Consider the following 22605-nt stretch of genomic DNA (forward strand, 5'->3'; position numbering starts at 1 on the left):
ATTAAATTGTTTGGAAACATCAAGAATTTTAAAAGTGACTCTCAGCGGTTCTACCTTACTATATTTTTATCATGGTTTGAACATTTGGAATGTTTGAAGAGGGTTGTCACGTGTTTAAAAAGTTACATTCAAATTATTCAATAAGTTGGATGAATTATTAAAAAATGGTTATCAATCGAAATGGGTTTGAAAAGGCTTTATTCCTAACATTTATTTGGTAAGGCTGTCATTTGTTAGAACAGTCAAATTCAAATTAGTTCATCAGTTTATTGAAATACATGTGTATCATCATGTCAGACGAAAGAGATTAAAGATATTTAGTTTGAGAATACGTTTGAAAAGGAATTTCAAAACTGAGAGGTCAAATTAATTACCTTAGCCTGTAAATGTGTGATAAAGTTTTATTTTTTTTTTAATTAAGAACTTTTTTCATCGGATAGGGTGATTTGAAATTTGATGAAATGAAAAACATGCACTAAGCGAGACTGCTCTTCACTCAGAAACGGCTGCACGGTTTTGATGAAATACAGCACTCGGATCTCTTATAACTCTGACAGACATTTGGAATAATTTTTGTTTTTAGTTTCTGAAATTCGATTTTGGGCGTTTTAATGTCATGTGGGTTCACTAGTAAATAAATAATAAGTGGTCCTATAGTTTTTCAAGAAAATGTTTGATTCTATCTACCTACATGCATATGTACGTATCGGATGTTTCATATAGCAAATAATGCTTTAGTCATGTTTACCACTGATTTCTTGCACCCCCGCCTTTTGAAAATAAAACATAATTTTTGGTGGTTGGTTTTTTCTTCGAAAGTACAAAATAAAAAAGAATTTTTTATTCACAATTAAGGAGTTATTGGAAATGTCTATACTGTTATATCTGTTATATCACAGAATATTCTTAAAATTTTGAGGATTGGTTTTAAAATGACATTTTTGTACATTGAAAATCATTGATAAAATGCATCCATTGAGGAAGGAGTAAGCTTAAATATTGAAAAAAAAGATTTATGTTTCGCTGTTATTAACATAATTTTTGGTTGATATGCCATCGGGATCGAGATAATAAATTAAAATGTAAATTATTAACATAAAATGTACATATATTAAAAAGCGTTGCAAAATGCAAATCGCATAGAATAATTGTTGAATAAAAGATAATAACTATGACTGGCAAATTATTTCGTTTCATTATTGCATTATTCTCATTGAGTAAACTTACTTACTCTTATTCGTATATTACCGTTTTATTTGCAGGACTTTAAGATTTCTTTGTGCGCACTTTAATGCATCTAAAAAGGGGTTCGCACGAGGCGATTTTGCGTTCAACTTTTGCGTTCAACTCACGCAGGGTTGCACTGAAAAAAATGGAATGGCTAAATGTTGGCTGGCGACCAACTTTGTTGAAAGCGATTAGTTGAAAGGCCGTTCAACCAAAAGTAGAATGCAAAGTTGAACAATGCAAACGCCTTTTTATGGGGAATATTTTGATATTTTTTCATATTTTGATGGTTTTAGCCATTCAATTTTTTTTCGTTCAACCCTGCATGAGTTGAACGCAAAAATTGCCTGAAAAATCGCCCCGTGCGAAAGCCCTATAAGATTACAAATTCTGAGTTTAGCTATACATTAAATGCTAAGCCAAACTCTCTCTTAGTCCTTCCTTTGTTAATTTATAATTGAATAGAAAGTACAACAAATGTATTTTTTTGGGGGATTAATACATAGAACTTTGCCAGTTTTACAGTTTTTTAGAATTTTTAACAGGATTTTGAATTTCGTTTTTTATTCTGTACTTTGTCGAAAATTGGTATTTATTTTATTCGATTTTTTACGAGTCGCTCTTCCACTATCGTATTCAACGCGAATTCATATAAGGTGGTGCCATTAGAACAGCTGATTTGATTGTTTTGTGTGCGAGGATTGTCAAAATGAGTTGTTTGTTTACGTTTTATTTATTTTTTCTTTATAAAAAGCGTGTCAAACATGACGATATTTCCAACTTTTTCATACAAATCGCTATCAAATTGAGAAAGAGAAATTTAATTTCCTCGTGCGAACAGTAGGAACAACTTCTGCCACTTTTCGGGAATCACGTTCTGAAAGAAAATATACAAGGTACGACTGCAGCTGAAACAGCGCAAATCAATTTCGAAAATATGGGTGTATTCTAAACGTCAAAATAGAAAGCATCAGGCTCTTTTATTTCTAAACCGCACTCAAAGAAAAAGTCTAACTTGTGCAACCTAGTTGAAAACTAGAATTTAACCGTGGTTGCGAACATTTGGCATTACAATACACTGAGACTAAAATAGACTCATGCATTGTATTTGTACGTTGTGGAATGAACCCTATATTTCAACTAGCTCGTGCTGCACTAGCAATTTTTTTTCTGCTACAAGTGCTGTCAAACTGATCGAGTGTTGCCGTGTGGCACTCTCGCGAATTTGTGACAAATATTAAAGGATAATTTTGAATAGATAAAGAAGAAATGCTTTAAATTATTTTTTGAATTTAATTGTTTAGTTGTAAATAACAAATTAATCTTCAAATTGAAAATAAAGAAATAAAAAACAGCCAGCAAAGCGGCTCAAGGTTGCATTTTAGTAAGGAGAAATATTGCCAGAAATTCATTCGCTTTTCAATCATTGAAGAAACCATGTGATGTTGCTTCGTGTGTAGTCCAGTCTGACATAGAAATCGTGTTGCCGCAACCGTCGCTTGAACATCAACATATTTTGATATTTTATGGTGGCTGCCGCAACGGTTGCCTCGTGGGTAGTCAGCACCACAACTTATATGAATTCACCTTGATTGTATTGTTATAATTTTTTGCTGATCCAACATTGATCTGGTTTATTGTTTAATTTTTATTTTTGAGCATTGTGAGCGATATTTTTTTTTGTTTTTTTGTTTTGTTTTTGTTTTGCACTGCCAAATATTCGATACCAATTGAGAAACATGGAAGTTGAAATCATTTTATAGCAGGATACTAACAAACGATTTTACATGCTTGCTAAAATTCAAAAACTGACACTTAGTATTTGGCAGTGTTTGTATCAATTGCGTTTGCACTTTTTAAATTTCTATAAAAAAATATGAACTTTTTAAAATTTTTGTTTGTTTTATTAACAAATAGGGAACAAATAATGATCTATAGATACTTCATAAATGTGCATGTTTGTTTAGAGGAAATTGCTCAAAATTTACAAATCAAAAGTATTTTATGTATTCGCATGTACGTATGGCATGTACGATTTGGATAATTGCCATACAATTCAATTGAAAATTTAAATAAAACGAGGCAGTAAAATAAAAAAAGTGCAAATGCAATTGATACCTACTTCCATCTTCCGCGATTAAACTTCACTTGTGCGAGCAAACTGCACTTCAAAATTATTCGCACTGAATCAACTTAGAAAAAAAACATATCAAATAAAATCGAAATAATCAAATATGTTTGTATGTATAATCAAGCGTGAAAAGATTTTATTCTTCTTAAAGCCAATGGACCTTCTGGTAAAGATATTATAACTTATAAGTCTTCGAATTATGATCATGCTAAGGCGCTTTAACTTTGCCTTTATGTATATGACTTTATATGGTATATAGTAGTTAATTTTGCACTTCAAACTCAGCCGAAAAAAATACCTAAGAAGGAACTCATAACTGGATAAGTTGAATTATTACAATTAAACAAAAATATTTTGCAATAGTAAATTTTCACTTGCATAGAAATTTGAACATTATTCTGAGTAATAGTAAAAATGCAATAACTCGAGGTACATTGTACATTTTTTGCGCTCAAATGCCACATGAAAATAGCAAGAAAATTTGTACTGAAGTCAATCGTAATTATCATATCATATGAATGAAACTTATAGTAGCATTTTAACGAGCGACAAAAAATAGGCATTACATTTCTGCACACAAGTTTGTTTGCACTTTTTTACATTTCAGTACATTACATGATTTATCAATTAAACTTAAAAGTAAGATTTATTGTACTATCACAAGGCGTTGGTAGAGCGTGATGATGGAATGAAATGATGGTTAGGTTGTTTATTTTGACCATCAGTTTATGGCTACTTTTACGCTTTAGCCTACCTATATTTTCGTCTAGTGGTTTCTCACTATTTGTAGGTGGCATTTTTGTTAAATGGTTTATAATTATTCTAAAATTTTATTTTTTAGAAACTAATTTGACCATAATATACTTTTCAAAGTTTAATTAAGTATAGGAAAAATTGCAGGTTTCCAACAAAAGCTGATAATATTTTTATTTATTAGATAAAACTAAAATTAGAAATCAAAAATGAATTTCGTCGATATGCTTTCATTTTACAAAAGTAAAGAAAAAAATTATTCAAATGAGAAGATAAAATCAATAGAAATAAATAAAGTAGTTTAGTTTTTGTAGTAGGTACACTTAGAAAGAATCAGTGAAAGCGACGAAGGAAGTATTGGAGAAAAACACATAAAAAGTTGCACATAAAGTTCTCCTTTGACATATTAAATTCCTCTATTGCGTTACAAATATACCAACACTGAATACTATTTATTTCAGTTCAAATTTGGAATTCCCCAAATAACCCACATGTACATGTTACCGTCTCCCGTTTCGCATATTTCTAAAATTTACTAAACTTGCGTTTCAATATTTCAAAACGTTATGTATTTATTTGACGTAAAACTTAAATTTTTTGTATCTCAATTGTATTATATCTTGTTATGCTTTTTCTTAATCCCGTACTTCCTTCGAGCTTTGAACTGTTAAATCACGCATACAATAATTATGCGCTCACTCCACTATCTCCTATATCTCAACCAATCTGGCACTTCTTCATTGATTGACATTCTTCTTCTAACAAAAAACATTTGCAATAAAATTTTTTGTAAATGAGAAATTCGTCCACGAATTGAAACTGGGTGTGAATTTTTGTGGTGCTTGACGTAGTTGTAGATCATTTTCAAGTCGCTGTGACTGCTCGAATAATGCCTGTTGTTGCAATCGTTGCATTGAGTTGGATTTTGACTGGAGTTGCTGCGACTGTTGCTGGTACGAAGTACTACGTTTCAGAATTCGTAGGTTCGTGCCAGAAGCCATGCGCTGCAACTGCTGGATGGCCTGACCAGTTGCTGGTGTAGGTGGCGTGGCCAAATGCAAAGATACCGAAGCTGGACGTTGCTTCTGAGCCGAATTCGTTGCTGATGACAAGTTTGAGGCTGCTGCGGCTTCGGCGGCAAATGCGAGTAATTCGGCGCCTGAGCATGACGATGGTGAAGGATTCGATGCAGCTCTAGCACTAAAGACGGCAGTGTTATTGTTGTTGTTGATCGTATTATTGTTATGAATACTGCTATTGGTTGTAGCATTTGAGTTTATAATAATCATTGATATTTGTTTTTGTACACGATGTTTGTTGTTGCCACCATTATTATTGGTATTGGTGTTGTGGTTTCTATTGATATTTTGTTGTACGCACATTTTATCTCCCTGCGATTTGGCGCGTACCCGTCCGTTATAATTGCCGGCATTCGATTGCACTTGTTGCTGTTGCCTTTGTGCCTTTGCCACTTTTTCAGCTTGAGCTGCTGCTTTCAATTGCTGTTGTTTCTCTTTACGAATCAAATCGAAGGAGCTAACAATCTGCAATAAACGAAAGGAAGACAAAAAACTTAATCTATACATATAATAAAATTGTAACAGGACATTATAGATATTAAAGAAAAATTTGTGTGGGGGGTGTGTTTATTAGAGCACCAGAAGCCAACAACCATTTTTGGACTTTTTGTCTGTCTGCCTGTCTGTATTGCTAGGGGTCTAACTTAAAATATAGAAAGAAAAAAATATAGAAGCCAAAAATTTTTTTTAGAGTTGCCACCTGTTTGAAAATTTTGATTCAATTTAATTTATAAGATAAATTGAATATATTGAAAATATTTTTAGGGAGGGTTGCCACCTGTTTGAAAAATTGTATTGTATTAAATTGATAAAATAAATGAAATCTATATCTATACTTATAATAAAATTATAACAGGTCGATTAATATGGTGGGTTTTTATCAGAGCTACAGAAGCCAAATAAACAATTTTTAGAATTTTTTACTCTGTCTGTCTGTATATTTGTACGCGCATCACTCGAAAACTAATGCATGGAATTGAATGCAGTTTTCACCGATGTACATATTGCTAGAGTTCTAACTGAAAATATAGAATACTTTTTTTTTGTTTTAGTTTATCGTCGATCATTATTCCTAGATATTTTAATGTATTAACTTTTTCCAGTGCGTCGGACGGACTGTTCTGAAAATTTCGCCTTGATATAACCACAAACTTAATTTTATTGACATTCAATTAAGAGTGTTCAAGCATAACTAACCGCACTTCTTTGGAACTTCTGTGTGGAAGATTTTTCGCTAAAAAACAAAACTTTTTGTTGATGCTGCCAAAAAATTAAGAAATCTGAGGCATCACGCTTTACAAGTTCTCTTCATGCAGTTCTCTGTGCAATGTATTTCACTAAAACACTAAACAACTGCTCCGATTTGATTCATATTTGGAACATATGTATGCCAGCACCTTGAAAATAAATATCCCGACCAAAAGTTTACTCGGTATGTAGCTCGGGATATTCCTAAAATTCTTATATAGACTAAAACCTAAAAAACCAACATATTTCTTAAACCAATTCCGCTGGGGAACTGCAACTTAGCACTGATGCATATATTGCAAATGCATTAGAAAAGGGGGCGTGGTACCTTCCATACAAACTTGAACTTCTCATATAGCTTATCTCTGGAACCGCTTACGCTAACGTCCTGAATTTCGACCCAGCTACATATCGTCGTTTAAAGTACAAAACCGCGTATCGTCATTCTGCAAAACCGCGTAACTGACATTTGCTGCCAAAAATTATATTTGCTCACACAAGCTCTTGGCTCAATCCTTATCCATTCGTCCTGAAATATACTAGCCAGAAATGCGATTGCTTTATAAAAAGTAGCACCATTTTGAAATATGTTTTGTATTATCTTGATACGCTTTTTGTACTTTAAACGACGATTTGCTATCAATACCATATTTATGGCGAAAGTGGTAAGTAATGGAAAAGGGGGCGGACCCCTATGCTTCTCATTTCACTTATCTCTATAAACGCGCACGTTCTTCTTCTTCTTTATTGGCGCTGTAACCGCCTAAGCGATTTTGGCCGAGTCCAAAACAGCACGCCAGTCATTTCTCTTCTGTGCTAACTGACGCCAATTGGAAATGCCAAGAGAAGCTAAGTCTTCTAAATGAAACTAAAATGAAATACTAAAAAAGGTATTACAATTGTTATGACAGACGAGGTACTAACTATTGTCCAAATGAGCGACATATATGTATGTATATGTACACATGTATTAGCTTTAATTTTGTTCATGCACACATATGAATGTACTTTGCCACTGTACACTTCATTTTGCTTTTTAACCGACTTCCAAAAAAGGAGGAGGTTATCAGTTCGTCGGAATATTTTTTTTTTTTATGTATGTTACCGCATAACTTTGCACCACGTCAACCGATTTCAATAATTATTTTTGCAACGGAAAGGTAGTGTCTCAGAGGTGGTCCCATACTTTTTTTAAGTCGGTTTTTTTTTGCTAAAAATTACTTGTTAATGTCTCAATAATTGTTTAGAACCACGCAGAAATATTAACGCACAAATATTAAAATTGTTAAGGTGAAATTAGTCAAGAACGCAGAACTTATACTTAAACGCAGTCTGTATACGCAGAATTTTGTCGATTACTGGAGCCCTCAGTGTTGGTTAAACTACAATTTTTCGTGCTATAATAGATGCTAGGCTAAACATAAACTACTTATTTTTCAACAAAAAACCTCATTCGATAGTAAATTTCAAATATTTTGAACATATTTTGAATAGGATTTTATAACTTTTTTACCATCTGCAAAACTGATGCAACCATCTATAGAAAGAAGAAATCAGCTGACACGGAAAGATCTAAATTCCGCAGATTTCTGCGCTACGGGCTGCAACTACAGAAAAATTCTGCGGTGTTGAGTTTTCATTTACATGGCGCTCTGGTAAGACAGCTGACTCGGGTTTACGTACCGGTAGGTTTACGTTTTTGACTAATTTCACCTTTATTTAGTTTTTCTCGTATGCCCACAATCAACAATTGCACCAATATGATGTCACGCACGCAGCTGATTATGTCAAGATCACAAAGAGCGGATTAGCGGTACCGCGATGGGCGCAATCTCTATTTCTCTCAATCGTGCAGCAAACATCGAAGTTGGTTATCGATTAGAGAACGATTGGAGAACTATCCACATTCTCCAATCTCAAACGTTAGAGAACGACTCGAAAAACTGTCGAGAATCCATCCATTGCGCCCATCAGAGAGGATTTTCGAGAGTAACATTTGTGTGACGTTACACTGGTGCAATTGCAGGAGAAATGCCAAAACGTGAGCAAGAATGGAAGAATAAGAACAAATTTTGCAAGGAAAACATAAACAAGTTACCCGAGTGTGACGTCATAAAAAACAACGATTCTGTCAAATTCGCTGAGAGCGGAATAGCGGTACCAAGATGGGCGCAACCTTTGTTCTTTACATCGTGTTAGCATGAGATCATCTGTCCATAGTCATCTCGATTGAAAAACCTGCTGACTTTGCTTCTGTGGAACACCGGACCTATGTATATCAACTTTTCTAAAGCTGATGGGAAAGGTTTCGCGGAATTTACTGAAAGCACCTTCTCTGCCCTCCCCACACCAACCGACGTTCACGTAAGCGAGCGTAAGTTCCGGAGGGTTGTCACTGCTGCTGCAGCGGACGGGCAAAGCCAAACCTAGAAAGTTGCACAAACTGCCAACAACACGTGTGCCTCTCGCTTTCACTTGTGAAGTTCCGGTAGCCATCGGGAAGGCGAAAGCCTCTAAAGCCGTGGGACCCGACGGAATGCTGAAAATTTTAGGTCCTGCGGGAGTAGACTATTTAGCCAAGGTTCTCAACCTGTCAATGGCCGCTCTCTCCATTCCTGGAAGATGGGGAGGGTGGTCCCACTGCTCAAACCGGGGAAACCAGCCAACAAAGGAGTCTTATCGCCCGATAACCCTCCTTTCCCTGGTAGCGAAGACACTAGAGGCCTTGCTCCTCCCGTATTTTACGAACCACCTGACCCCCAGCATGGTTTCCGTAAAGTACACAGCACAACAACAGCGCCATAAACAGTCAGATAACACGGGGTCCTTAACCGCAACCGCCCCTGTGAGAGAACTATTCTAGTAGCGTTGGATCTGTCAAAGGCGTTTGATACCGTCAGTCACTCCACGCGACTAGAAGACATAGAGGCGTCCTCTCTGCCACAGAGACTTATACGGCGGTCGACGCATTATGTGAGTGGTCGACACTCGTCAGTCGAGAAATTTGAATTGAATATGAATTTGAATAAAAAAAACCTAAAGTACATTTATTTTGAATGAAATACGTAAAACCAACATGAAGAGATTCCGGACCTGCGTAGTTCGTTCCCAGTAGAAATAGTTACAAACCTGTGGTGCTGTATACGCTCGCATACAAACAGATCTGACACTTCTAATCAGACTTTTATGAAAAATTTAAATTATGCTATTATACAGCCCATTCAATTTTAGTATAACAAATTGCAAGTTTGAAGCAGGCTTGTTGCGAATATTCGTAACCGCGGAGCTTCCGCATTAATTTTAATATTCGCATTCGCAATAATCAATGCGGAGCTTTTGCGAATGCGAATGTTGTGCAAGTGCACCGATAAAACGTATATCTGGCAAACAAAATGACAATTTGTAGCCAATATTTTTTGCCTTTGGTCGTAGTTGTATTTCTTTAACAAAACTGGTCAACTTTGATGATAAAAATGTCTTTAAACATATTATTTCTTAAGCTATCTAACCGAGCTATCAATGGGCAGTCATACAAGTTCCAACTTCTACTTGAGCTTTGACGTACGTCAAAGAGAACATAGTCATTTTAATACTATATATTTTTTTTTCATTTTCTGTGCTTTAAATACCTGCATTTTGATTTGCTTTTGATGTTACATACCGTCACCTTAATTCACAAAGGCCCTAACCAGCAAATTTGTTATTTTACAGGCGAAGCAAAAAGCATTACAAAAATCAAAATCTTTGGGAAATTTATTTTTAGCAAAAATTTAAAAAAACAGTAATGTTTTTTACTTGTCGGGCAATGTCTTTTTCATAGAGATATACATTGAATCCTTGGCTAAAAACTTTTGTGGTAGAACTCTCCCCCTACATCTTCCTTCTTTGCTATTTGAATTCAAAGAGTAGGCTCCTTCAATAGGGATTTCCAGCAGAAATGGTCAACGTCTGGCTATAAAGAGAAAAGGCTATTGGTCTGACCTTTAATTAGGTAAGAATTACGTAACTATCTGAGACCCTGTTGTTGTTGTAGCAGCATACAAGTTCACCAAAAGGGTTTTTGGGGAGTGTTGCTGGAGTGACAGTCCTTGGCCAGATATAAATCTGGGTCGTTCCGGTTACATAGACCCGACTGTCGTGGGAACGCAAAGAACCCTCATCATCCGTGATTCCAATAATTCAAATGCTTATAAAAAACGGGGTGTTTAAAAAAATAACAATATTCTGATCCGATTCGGCTGACAGCCACGAATTTGTAAACAGAATTTTGTTCAAAATTTTCATTCCTGCAAAATAATAATTTATTTTCCATATCCACCTATTTAGCTCGCTATATATATTCAAAAAAACGCTGATGACGTTGCAGGTTCCCCAAATTATGAAAAAGCGAAAGGAATGAGAACGAAGAATTCTCTTTAAAAAGACATATGGTTTGGCTTGTAAACGCTGTTTAAACAACGATCTCGTCATTGTGCTAGATTCTTCAAGTCAAGATTAAAGTCAGGAGGATACATCCGAAATTTTCGGGCCCGATGCAGTTCTCATTACTTTCTATTACATATAATGTTCCAATTTTTAAACTCATGTACTAAATAAAATAAACATTATTAAAAACTACTAACTTTTCCATTCTTTCATCTACCTAAGTAACTTCATTTACTTACCTAATTGTTTCTTAAAAATACTTGACATCCGCATTCGCATTCGCATCCGCGGATGTTACCTGTTAGACATCCGCATCCGCATTCGCAGATGTCTGAAATTCCACATTCGCAACATCCCTAGTTTGAAGCTGCTAGAAAATCGCGTTGATTTATGGAAAGTTTTTTATACGTAGGTTCTTCCATACGAAGTATGTTGGACAAAAATAAATTTTTTTTTGTGTGGAGAAAATGAGCAACACGTCTTCCACTAAAAAAATTGCCAACATTCAACGCGATTTTCCAGCCACTTCAAACTTCCACTTTGTTATGAGTTAAACTATTTTCTTTCGGAAATATTTAAACAAGAGTCCATATATAAAAATTAAACAAACTTTAACAATTACACCCAAAAACTTTTTATTCAGAATTTATGGTATGCAGTAAGCCCATTAAATTTATGTAGGTAAAAGTGAAAATTTCAAGACGCTAGAAAATCGCGTTGATTTTTAATAATTTTTTTAACTGACGGTGCTAGGCATTTTCTTCCATATAAAATGCACTATCCTAAGATAAAACGTGAGTGAATTGAACCTCTACTTGGCTTCTTATATTTTTAACCGACTTCCAAAAAAGGAGGAGGTTATCAGTTCGTCGGAATCTTTTTTTTTACCGCATAACTTTGGACCACGTCAACCGATTTCGGTAATTCTTTTTGCATCGGAAAGGTAGTGTCTCAGAGGTGGTCCCATACTAATCTGGTTAAGATCCGATAAGTGGATCATGAGATATATATATATATATTTTTTTTATATGAGAGTTGAAGTCGGTTTTTTTTTTTGCTAAAAATGACTAGTTTAATAAATAATACTCAATATGGACCACACTAAAAGCTCATTTTCATATAGAAATTCGTACCTACCCCGCCCCTGACAAACGTTGTCCCATCCGTGACAGAGGAATTTCGAAATTTTTTTTTTATAATAAAGCAATAAGTTTTGTTTAAGTTTTTGCTTGTTAGTATTCGTGGTTCGTTTTTTTTATTTCAAGACATCAAGTTTACACAGAAAAGTAAGTTGAAACTGTTTTCGTATTTGGTAATAACTCATATAATAGTGAATTAGGTGTAGCTTTACCACTATGTAGAATTGTTGAGTACTTTTTGCTTAAATTTAAAAAAGAAAGTACAATTTTACTGTACAAATGTTCCACCAGTGACGGTGGAATACCCCAAATGCTTTCCATTTCCAGACAACCGGTCAGGCACGAGCACAGCCCCCTCCTCCTCCTCCGCCCCCCACCCCTAAATCGTTGTACAAATAGCTAAAGATTTCCCATTTTTTACTTACGTGGTTCGCACCTTTTTTTATTAAAAATATATAAAATATGTAATGTTAAAGGAGACTTCATTGAAATTGTTCTTTTTATTTTATAATAAAAATCACGAGAGCATTATGTTGTTATTTTTTCATTTTCTTATTTTGTATGCAATCTTGCAATTTAAAAATCTAATTCTAAAGAATTCTCTTTGCAAATAAATCCTTTTATAATCGCCAATTCCATGTGAATAAATTGTTCTCATAACCTAACATGCAAAACAAAAACAAATTGGGAAAAATTATTTTTGTTTTACTTTATAATTTTGGGAATATTTGTTCACATGAAATTCGTGAAAATTTACTTTTAAATTTCCCATCAGGTTTTTCAAAAAATTAGGCTTTGTGGTTAGCGTGTCACCATTAACTTCAACAAATTTCGAATTTAAAATTTCCAATGTATGCAAAAAACTTGAATTCGGCTTGCGCAGACCGCCCTCCGATAAGCAATTAGCATAAGTATAATTTTGATCACTTTCTTCATCAGTTCTGAAACCTAATCAACCCCCTTTTTGAGATTATGCATTAATTTTCAGGTTCATCATATTCGACATCTTTGAGTGGACTAATGAAATCTGCTTAAAAAAAAATATTACTGCTCGTGATCAGGTAGCATGAATTTAATGAAATGTCATAATTTTATTAAAAGTCAAATGGTTAACAACAACAACGAATGTCATTAAATGAAACTACCTTCTTTTTTGTATCTGGATTCCAACAATGTTTTTACTCAAATGTCAGTAATTCTTGTCACTTCAAGATAGAATGATATAATTATTGATTTTCATTATTTAAAATTTTTTATTTAACAATAAACAACAAGTGCAAATTTTTTTTTAATTTAATTACTCAAAAAGTGTATTTTTTTTTCTCTCAAACTTTTTTACCGGGAAAAGGACACTTTGAGCTACAATCAACCCAAATCTCTAATAGCGAAGATTTTTTTTTTTCTGAGTTATGATTTTTTATAGAAAATATATGTTTTTGTGGTACATTCTTATATTGTTTAACTAAATGGAACATATGTATGTAATATATCAGCAAAAAGTACAGCCGTGATCATTTTTTGGGTATCAAATAGATATTAGAACACACTTTCCACCATACAGTTTCGAAATGAAAAATCACATTTTCCCGCTTTTTATAAAAACTAGGAATATTTTTTAGGTGTTTTAAGAGCGTTGCCACATGTTTAAAAGAATTATTAAAATAAAGGTATTAATCGAAATGAGTTTCAAAACGGATTTATATCTGGACTATATTTAGGTGGGTTGCCACATGTTTAAAATCTAAAAATTCAAGTAAATCCATTTGTTAATTTATTTATTTATTAATCTAGAATTCAAGAAAAAAGATGTTTGAAGAGTGTTGCCATCTGGGAAAAGAATTAAATGAATTATTAAAATTTGCGTATTAATCGAAATGCGTTTCAAAAAGGATTTACATCTGGACTTTATTTAGAGGGGTAATTCAACTTAATTCATCTGTTAATTAAAGCATGTATCAGTCGCCAGAGACTTATAAAAGCTTTATATCCCAGTTATGCATACTTGCACTGCTGTACCATTCTCACAGAATTCTACATGTTAAGTGCTATGCGTTGGGCAACCGCTTACAGGCAAAGCCCATTTAACAGATTCTTATGTGACAACTCTCATGCAAAGCTATGTTTGCCTAACTGGGCTATTAGTGTGAAAATATTTTTGATTAGGTATACAAGAAGGAATTTTTTGTGAAGGTTACCAGATTTGCACCGTTCGTTCTAATTTTAAAAATGGGGGAAATTAAAGATCTGCGATAAGCTTTTATTTTTTGAAGTTAGAGACTCAGAAATGGTTGCACGGATTTAGATCCAATATGACACTCGCGTCGCGTATAACTCTGTTTAACATTTGAAATAGTTTTTAGGGTTTTGAAACTCAATTTTGGGCGTTTTAACGCCATGCGGGTTCACTAGTTTCTTTAGCACACTTCTGTGTGGTACATATTTTTGTAAAAATAAGACTACCTGACAAAAATTAATAAGTTCACATTGAAACATATTTTTCCCAAAAATGCGAAGTGCTTGTGCAAATCTTTCAAGTTTACTTATATATAAAGCCTTGCGGTTATAATTAAAAAAAGACTCAGAGAACAAACCTGGCGCATTTTGGAGAAAAGGTGAATTGAAAAATTTACCATGAAAAAAACATAGTTTACAAGTTATTCCTTATACATATCTCAGAAAACAATGAAATTATGTAATGATGAAAAGTTGTAAACAATCAACACACATTGTTTCTTTAACAGCATAGTTCCTTCTAATCAAATAGTAACCTTTAACATTATAAAATACCCTTTAATGACACACATGAACTCGATTTTGATATGGGGAAAACAATTGTATGTCTGAAAAGTTAACTTTGAGTTGTTGTGCGCGGCAACTGGTAGTAGTTAGGAACCCAATGTTTTTTGCGAGATTGATACTTTGTTATGACTCTGCTGCTGTATATTTTTTTATCTTAAATACCAACTTTCGAAATATAAGATTTGAGCATCGCCCTCTATGTAGTGGCCCATTGTGCTAGGGTGTTATTATTTTCTTCCATACAAACAAAATTGTCGAGCGTAGCACTTTCAAAAAAAAAAAAATCTAAAATCAATAAAGGCGCGAGCTCAAAAGTCGACCGCGAAAAGACGCATAAAAATTCAGCGAATAAAGACTCTTGACATAGTTGACGGCGAAGAAACACGTTTGTAATTGGAGCTTTGCTCGAAGCCACTTCTACGCTTTGCTCACCGCTCCACTATGGTTTTACCCTAAACATAGATTTATACCTGGCCACGGACTGTCACTTTAGCATAATTCCTCAAAAACTCTTCGGAGAATTTACAAACTGTTACACCCGCAACCATAGTTGGCCTCAAATATAAGTTCACGCGCCTTTCTCCGCCGTCAATTATTGTAACGAGTCTTTCTTCGCCGTCAACTAAGTTAAGTCTTTCTTTGCCGAATTTTTTATTATGCTCACGCCTATATTCGTGTCTAGGGATATTATCATTTTGTCTCGAGGTGTACAAAAGGTACAAAAACTAATGGCCCTATTACGTATGGCGACTGGTGTCTAGTTGCTGGTCTAGCAGCCATGGCTCCCAGTATCATACTTTGTATTAGCGACTAATCTCAGTATATAGAAAAGCGCAGACAACTATCAACTTATCTAAACAATTAACAAAATCGTCATAAGCGGGAAACAGAAAATTGCGCTACTAGACTGAGTAGCCGACAGTGAGTAGCCAGTTGCCATATGTAATGCGAATTTTAGTATATGGTTGCCCATTGGCTATCAGTCGACATACATAATAGGGCCATAAGTAATAGCCGTACTGCAAAAAATGCTTTTTTTTCTAAATGGAGATGCGGCGGAACAGAATTTTTTCGCACCAATATACAGTTTTTTGTCCAAAAAAAGATACGAGCGTTTGGTACGGCATAAACGTTCCCTCCTGAGGGCACTGCTGGGACGTACAGTGGCCTTTAAACTATCTCACTTTGATTGCTGAAACCAAACACGTAGCGCAGATAAGTTCCTGCCAATATAGAAGTATTAAATATTGGTTGTTGTTGTTGTTGTAATAGCATACAAATTCCCAAAGAGTGTTTGGGGAGTGTTGCTGGAGTGACATTCCTTGGCCAGATATAAGTCTAGGTCGTTCCGGTTGCGTAGACCCGACTGTCGTGGTCCCAATAAAAATACTTTCTTCGATTTACTTTTATATTCTTTAGTCTTAAATTTATTCTTTTTTGAGTTCCAGTTAGATGGATATGCTTTACGATTTATTTTTGGTGAAAAATTGCTTAACTTTTGTTCACCATTGTCACAGCTTTCACTCACAACATGCATATTAACAAATTTGCACACTTATGACCTATTTCATGAAAAATAAAATAGCTTCAAACAGCTTTATAAAGGTTCATTTTCATACAAATTTTCGATTTATAAAGCAGTTAGTCTTCCTTTTTTTACCTTCCTTTTATTAACTCGGGATGTAACTATGTAATATTGATGCGCCTAAAAGATGGAGCGATTTCTATTCTCAAGTTACATACCTGATGATAGTACGAATGGCAATTATAATAGTTTTTTAAACTATAATTTTATTAAGAATTAAAGTGTTAAACTATATCTATCTATATATATATATGTCGGACAGAATCGAACGAAATTTTGACAGAGTATTGCCATAACACCTGGGCCTATAATAGGGAGAAAAAATTGGGATTCGACAAGGAGGCGTGGCACCGCGAATAGGCGTGACATTTTTTATCAGCTATAACTTCGGAACCATGAGTCACATGAACTTGAAATTTGGTATGCAGGCATAGCTACGGTAGGTGCTTATAGTAAGCTGTATATGAATGAGTTTATCAAAGGGGCGTGGCACATCCCGTAGGCGTGAAATTTTTTATCAGCTATAACTTGAGAACCATAAACCCCACGAACTTGAAATTTGGTTGCCAGGCCCACCTACGGCAGGTGCTTATAATAGGTATATATAAATGAGTGGGCGTAGCATATCCCATAGGCGCGGAATTTCTTATCAGCTATAACTTGGGACCCATAAGCCCCAGGAAATTGAAATTTGGTATGCAGGTACAGATATGGTAGACGCTTATAAATGAGTTTTTAAAAGGCGTGGAAAATATGCAGACATATCTATGGTTGGTGTTTATAGTAAGGTATATATAAATGGGTTTGTAAAATGGGGCGTGCCACATTCCACAGGCGTGGAATTTTTTACCAGTCACATAAACCTGAAATTTGGTGTGCAGACATATCTATGAGAGGTGTTTAGAATAAAGTATATATAAATGTATTTGTAAAAGGGAGATAAATATGTATTCAACTATTAGACCACTCAGATATTTAAAACTGTGTTTTTTTGAAACCTTACAGCATTTTGCAATGGAATGATTAAATCATTTTACTGATTCCACGATGCTGTCAAACGAGACATGTGCGTGTATAATGAATAAAACTACTTCTGAAATAAGCATTCTACCGTAAAAGTGCAGCTATACTAAAACAGCTTAGCGAATAGAAAGCTAAACGGAATGTACCATAGTAGACTAATTTTAATTTAAAAATTCTATCGTTTCCTTAATTCAGCTAAATTAATAATGGAAAAAGATATTTAGTACAGAAAGTGATGATCAATATATATTAGTTGAAGTACGATAAAGCTTAAAGTTTGGCTCATAAGGATGCCTTAATTTAAATAGAAAGAAAATAGTTTTCCTCCTCTAATTTATGCTGAGCTGAATATTTGTATGACTGTTTTATATTTTGATTTGTTTACCCCGAACGACGTTGTTGTTGTTGTTGTAGCAGCAGTGCTCAACCCCCCAGATTTGTCATGTGTCGTCGTCTTCATCCTCCGACTCTGTGAGCCTGAGGCCGAGAAAGCGGGCTGCGTCGATAGGCGCGGTCCAGAGCGCTTCTGGTGTCAGGGTCGTAGGGTTGGAGGTGCACGTGAAGAGGTGCTGGGTGTCGTGAGGACCTTGCCCACATGCAGGGCATGTGTTTGCCACTTGTGTGTTCAGCCGAGAGAGGTAGCTGTTGAGTCGGTGACACCACCCAGAACGGAGTTGTGCTAGGGTGCACCTGGTCTCTCTCGGCAGCTCTATTTCTTCTGGGTCTATGGGCGGCGGTCGACCGCCCAAGACGATGTTGTCATTACGCGTACTGAGGCTCGTTCTGACCGCATCGCTGTGCAGGCTGTTGAGCGCCGCTCTGTATGTTGCTGCGTCGAATGGATGGTCTACGTACGGCTCAATGTCCGCTTTCCAGTCATGCAGGTGTCGTCTCACGTGTCGTGGGGGCGGTTCGTTACGAAGCAAGGCATTGTTGGGGTGATTCCCTCGGTGACAGCCCACGAGGTATTGCTTCGACAGCATGGTGTTGTGCTCTTTCACCGCCAGCATCTGGCTTTCTTCATGTAGGTGATGCTCGGACGACATGAGATGACAACCTGTAGCCGTACGTAGAGCTGCATTCTGGCAGGTTTGGAGGTTCCTCCATCGGGTGTCGCTTGTCCCCGCCGTCCACACTGGTGCCGCGTAGTTAGCCACTGACCGGCCGATTGCCTTGTAGGTCGCGAGCAGGGTTTCTTTGTTGGCTCCCCAGGTGCTGCCGGCTAGCGATTTTAGGACTTTGTTCCTGGCTCGCAGTTTGTTGCATGTGGCTGTGGCGTGCGCGGAGAAGGAGAAGAGGCTATCGAACGTCACTCCTAGGATTTTAGGGTGGTTGGTCGTCGGTATTTTGGCGCGATCGACGAAGACGTCCAGTTCTAGCCCCACCTCCTTGGTCCAGGTTGTAAAAAGTGTGGCGCTGGATTTTGCGGCGGAGATTTGGAGGTTCCTTGCGGAGAAGAAGTTGGAAAGATCGGTGAGAAAGTCGGTTATTTGTTCGCAAAGTCTGTCTATGTTGGGGCCAGTTGCCATTATTGTGCAGTCATCGGCGTAGCTTACCAAGTTTACTCCTGCTGGCGGCGGAGGGAGTTTGGCCATGTAGAAATTAAACAGTGTCGGCGAGAGTACGCCGCCTTGGGGGACCCCCTGTTTAATTCTACGCGGCTTAGACTTGGCGTTTCGGAATTCGACCGATGACTGACGACCACACAGATAGCTGGTTATCCACCGTTTCGTCCGAGCTGGAAGCGACGAGTCCAGGATGTCTTGGCAGAGGGTCGCGTGGTTCACCGTGTCGAAAGCCTTCGACAGGTCCACAGCGACTAGGACCGTCCTATCACAGGGTCGACGTTGGTTCAGACCCTCGCTAATCTGTGTGGTAATGGTGTTTAATGCTGTTGTCGTGCTGTGCATTTTCCGGAATCCATGTTGGTGTTCGGCTAGCTTCAGATGCTTCGTCAGGCTGGGGAGGAGTAGTGCTTCCATGGTTTTTGCCACTGGGGATAGGAGGGAGATGGGTCTGTACGAGTCTCCTGCGTCCGCCTTCTTCCCTGGCTTAAGGAGGGGAATGATCCTACCCATTTTCCACATCTCGGGGATGATCAGGGTGGACAGTGACAAGTTGAAAGCGGCGGTCATATACTCGACTCCCGCAGGTCCTAGCTTTTTCAGCATCTGCATGGAAATTCCGTCTGGGCCTAACGCCTTCGATGACTTGGCGTGGTTGACAGCTGCCTGCGTCTCTTCGATGGTGAAGCACAGTGGTGTGTCTCGGGGGCGGAGTTTGTGTGCTTTCCGTAGCACGCTGCGGCGGGTTTTGTCTCTCTCTGGGTGTGCAATGAATTGCCGGCTGAAGAAGCGCGCGCACGACCGCGGATCCGACGTGGTGGTGGTGCCGAAGGTGAGAGCGACATTGTCTCTACGCTTCGTCGGATTGGAGAGGGACTTGACTGTGGACCACAGTTTGCTGGCTCCGCTTGAGAGGTTGCAGGATTTTAAATGCTCATTCCATTTGTTCCGCTTGTGTTCGTTGACCAGGTTTCTAATGTCCCTATTGAGATCTCTTATACGGGGTTAGCCTGGCGGATTCGATCACGCTCGTCTGCGAGTCCCGCCGCTTCAGTGGGGAATCCTGGGCGGATTTTGGCGATCCGGCCGGCTGGTATGAAGCGAGCGGCTGCTGCGTTGATGATCCTGCGGATATTGCGCTCTGCTACGCGCGCGCATGATGGTAGAGGAAGAGCATTGAATTTGCGATCTGTGAATTCCGTGAAACCGTCCCAGTTCGCCTTCCGTGTGTTCATGAATGTCCGGTTCTCGGATGTCATAAAATCTCTTGGCTGGTCTATGGCGACTACTATGGGCAGGTGGTCTGATGCGAGCGTGAGCACTGGTTGCCATCCAATGCAGTTTATCAGACCCCCGCTTGCTATAGTTATATCTGGCGAGCTATAGCAGTCACCCGCGACCCTGGTGGGGGCATCATCATTCACAGTGCAGAACGTGGAGTCGTCAATTTGCTCCGCGAGCATTGTACCCCGCTGGTCATTGCCCAGATTGGAGTGCCAGAGTTCGTGGTGCGCATTGAAGTCGCCTAGCACTACCCGGTTCACACCCTCTAATAGCGCACTTATGTTAGGGTGGTATCCAGCTGAGCAACTGGTGGCGGGTGGTATGTATACATTGACGATCTCCAGCTCCGTATCCCCCGACTTGATGGCCAAGCCTTGACATTCGATGAATGTATCGTTGGGGTCAGTTCGGGGGGTAATGAGCCGGTATTGAACCGCGTTATGCAATATGAAGGCAATGCCGCCTCCGGTGCCACGGGGGCGGTCTCTTCGGAGTACGTTGAACTCGTCCTGGCTCTGAAGGCTCGAGCCGGAGTGGAGTTTTGTCTCCTGGATCGCCGCGACTGAGATTTTATGCCTTCTCATGAAACCGACTATCTCAGCGATCTTACTTTGTAGTCCGTTGCAATTAAACTGCAACAGCTTGATAGATTGTGGCCTTATGATGGTTACGCGTGGGGTGAGCGAGTACTGGCGCGCTGCCTGTGCTGGTGGTTGTGCCTGAGGTGCCTGTAGGGCCTGACGTGCTGGTCCCCGACCGGGTGGGTTAGCCGCAGGTGTCGCGACCGGTGGTGGGGTTGGTGCTTGCGTCGGCGTGTGTGTTGTTGGTGGCGTTGGCACGGGGTGTTGTGGTGCGGCTGGGCAGCAGGCTGCAATGAAGCCAGTACTCCATTCACGGTGGTGCGTTAGGCCCACCCAAGATGGTCGGTTCTACGTACCGGATTGACTCGGAGAACGCACTCCGACCAAGGACCATCACCACAGCAGCAACCCCCCAAATTTTTTGCCATGGGAGCATGACCCACCGGCAAGTCTGCTCCGTATACTACTGGTCCGCGCCGGCATAGAACAAAATCCCGGGCCCTGGATCTGTAGTGTTTGCCACCGCAACATACACCACTCCTCAACCTCTGTCCGCTGCAACGCCTGGTGCCATCTAAAGGCATGCTCAGGTCTTCGGCACCACAGGGAGTGGAGTAACAATTTTGTTGCATCGTGCTGCAACAACCAACAAACCTGTAACTCCACACAGCCAACACCCGCCCAACCATCAACCAGTGGACCATCCACAAGCACGCAACACAGGACATCCACCCAGGACAGATGGTTCTGCAGCGTTTGCACCAACCTGATAAGGCGCAACACAACATCGGTTAGGTGCAACGCATGCAACAATTGGTGCCACCTAAAGCGCTGCTCAGGCCTAACGCACCCGAACGACGTCGGGTGCTCTGCTAGTTTTTTATAAAATTAAAAAAAAAACACACTTTGGGCTGTACAACAAAAAACTGGTTACTTAGCTTAGATTCATAAAAGAAAGAAAAGCGACGACAGCCGGTTCTACGTACCGGAATGACTCGGGTTTTACCCGACCAAGGGCCGTTGTTTCGGCGATCTAACCCCGTTTAGGTCGGCGAAGTATCTCAGAAGTTGTTCGTCCATAGGGCTACATTCACTACGTATTCTTCTACTCAGGGCTGGCATCGAGTCAAACCCAGGGCCTGAAACCTACACCTGCTGTGTATGCCGGAGACGACTACACCACAACTCCACCTCAGTCAAGTGTAATGCCTGCGAGGGGTGGAGTCACCTCAGAGTCTGCTCGGGACTACGGACACATCGACAGTGGACCACGTCGTACGTGGCCCCCTGTTGCTCAAACAGAGCAGCCTCCACGGCTAACCTCAGTCCACCCGAGCAGCCTCACACAGTCACCACAACACAACAACATACACACACAACACACACAACCGCACCACCACCCACACGCCGCCGCCAACAACTCCTGGTTCCCCCTACAATCTGCACGGTATGTCAGACCAGGATATTCCGTAATGTGACATCAGTCAAGTGCAACACCTGCCTTGGCTGGTGCCACTTTAGGGCATGCTCAGGTCTGCGTACCACGCGAGATTGGACTGGGAACTTCGAGGGCCCGTGTTGCGCTGCTCGGTCGCAGACCTCAATTGCGACGCCTCCCGCCACCACCACAGGGCGGCAACCATCACAGCAGCGCACACAGCCAACGGCGGTAAGAACACACACATCACTTACACCCCACATCCCGACACGTCTCCCGAGCCACATGAAGCTCCTTCAATTTAACTGCAACGGGCTACAGAGCAAGA

The 22605-nt window shown here is 38.8% G+C and overlaps 1 protein-coding gene across 4 annotated transcripts in view; it reads right to left on the reverse strand.

Annotated features, from left to right (window-relative positions):
- Positions 1-1839: 1839 nt before the first annotated feature.
- LOC118738766 overlaps positions 1840-22605 on the reverse strand; it is a 31026-nt gene continuing 10260 nt past the window's right edge. For all 4 annotated transcript variants that reach the window (XM_036469729.1, XM_036469730.1, XM_036469728.1 and 1 more), the window contains one exon: positions 1840-5655. In XM_036469729.1, coding sequence (XP_036325622.1) covers positions 4870-5655 — 786 coding nt within the window. In that variant the 3' untranslated portion in view covers positions 1840-4869. The remainder of the gene's footprint in view (positions 5656-22605) is intronic.

This window comes from Rhagoletis pomonella, unplaced genomic scaffold, assembly GCF_013731165.1.
Source record: "Rhagoletis pomonella isolate Grant_MI unplaced genomic scaffold, Rhpom_1.0 Rhpom_scaffold_00005, whole genome shotgun sequence".
NCBI lineage: Eukaryota > Metazoa > Arthropoda > Insecta > Diptera > Tephritidae > Rhagoletis > Rhagoletis pomonella.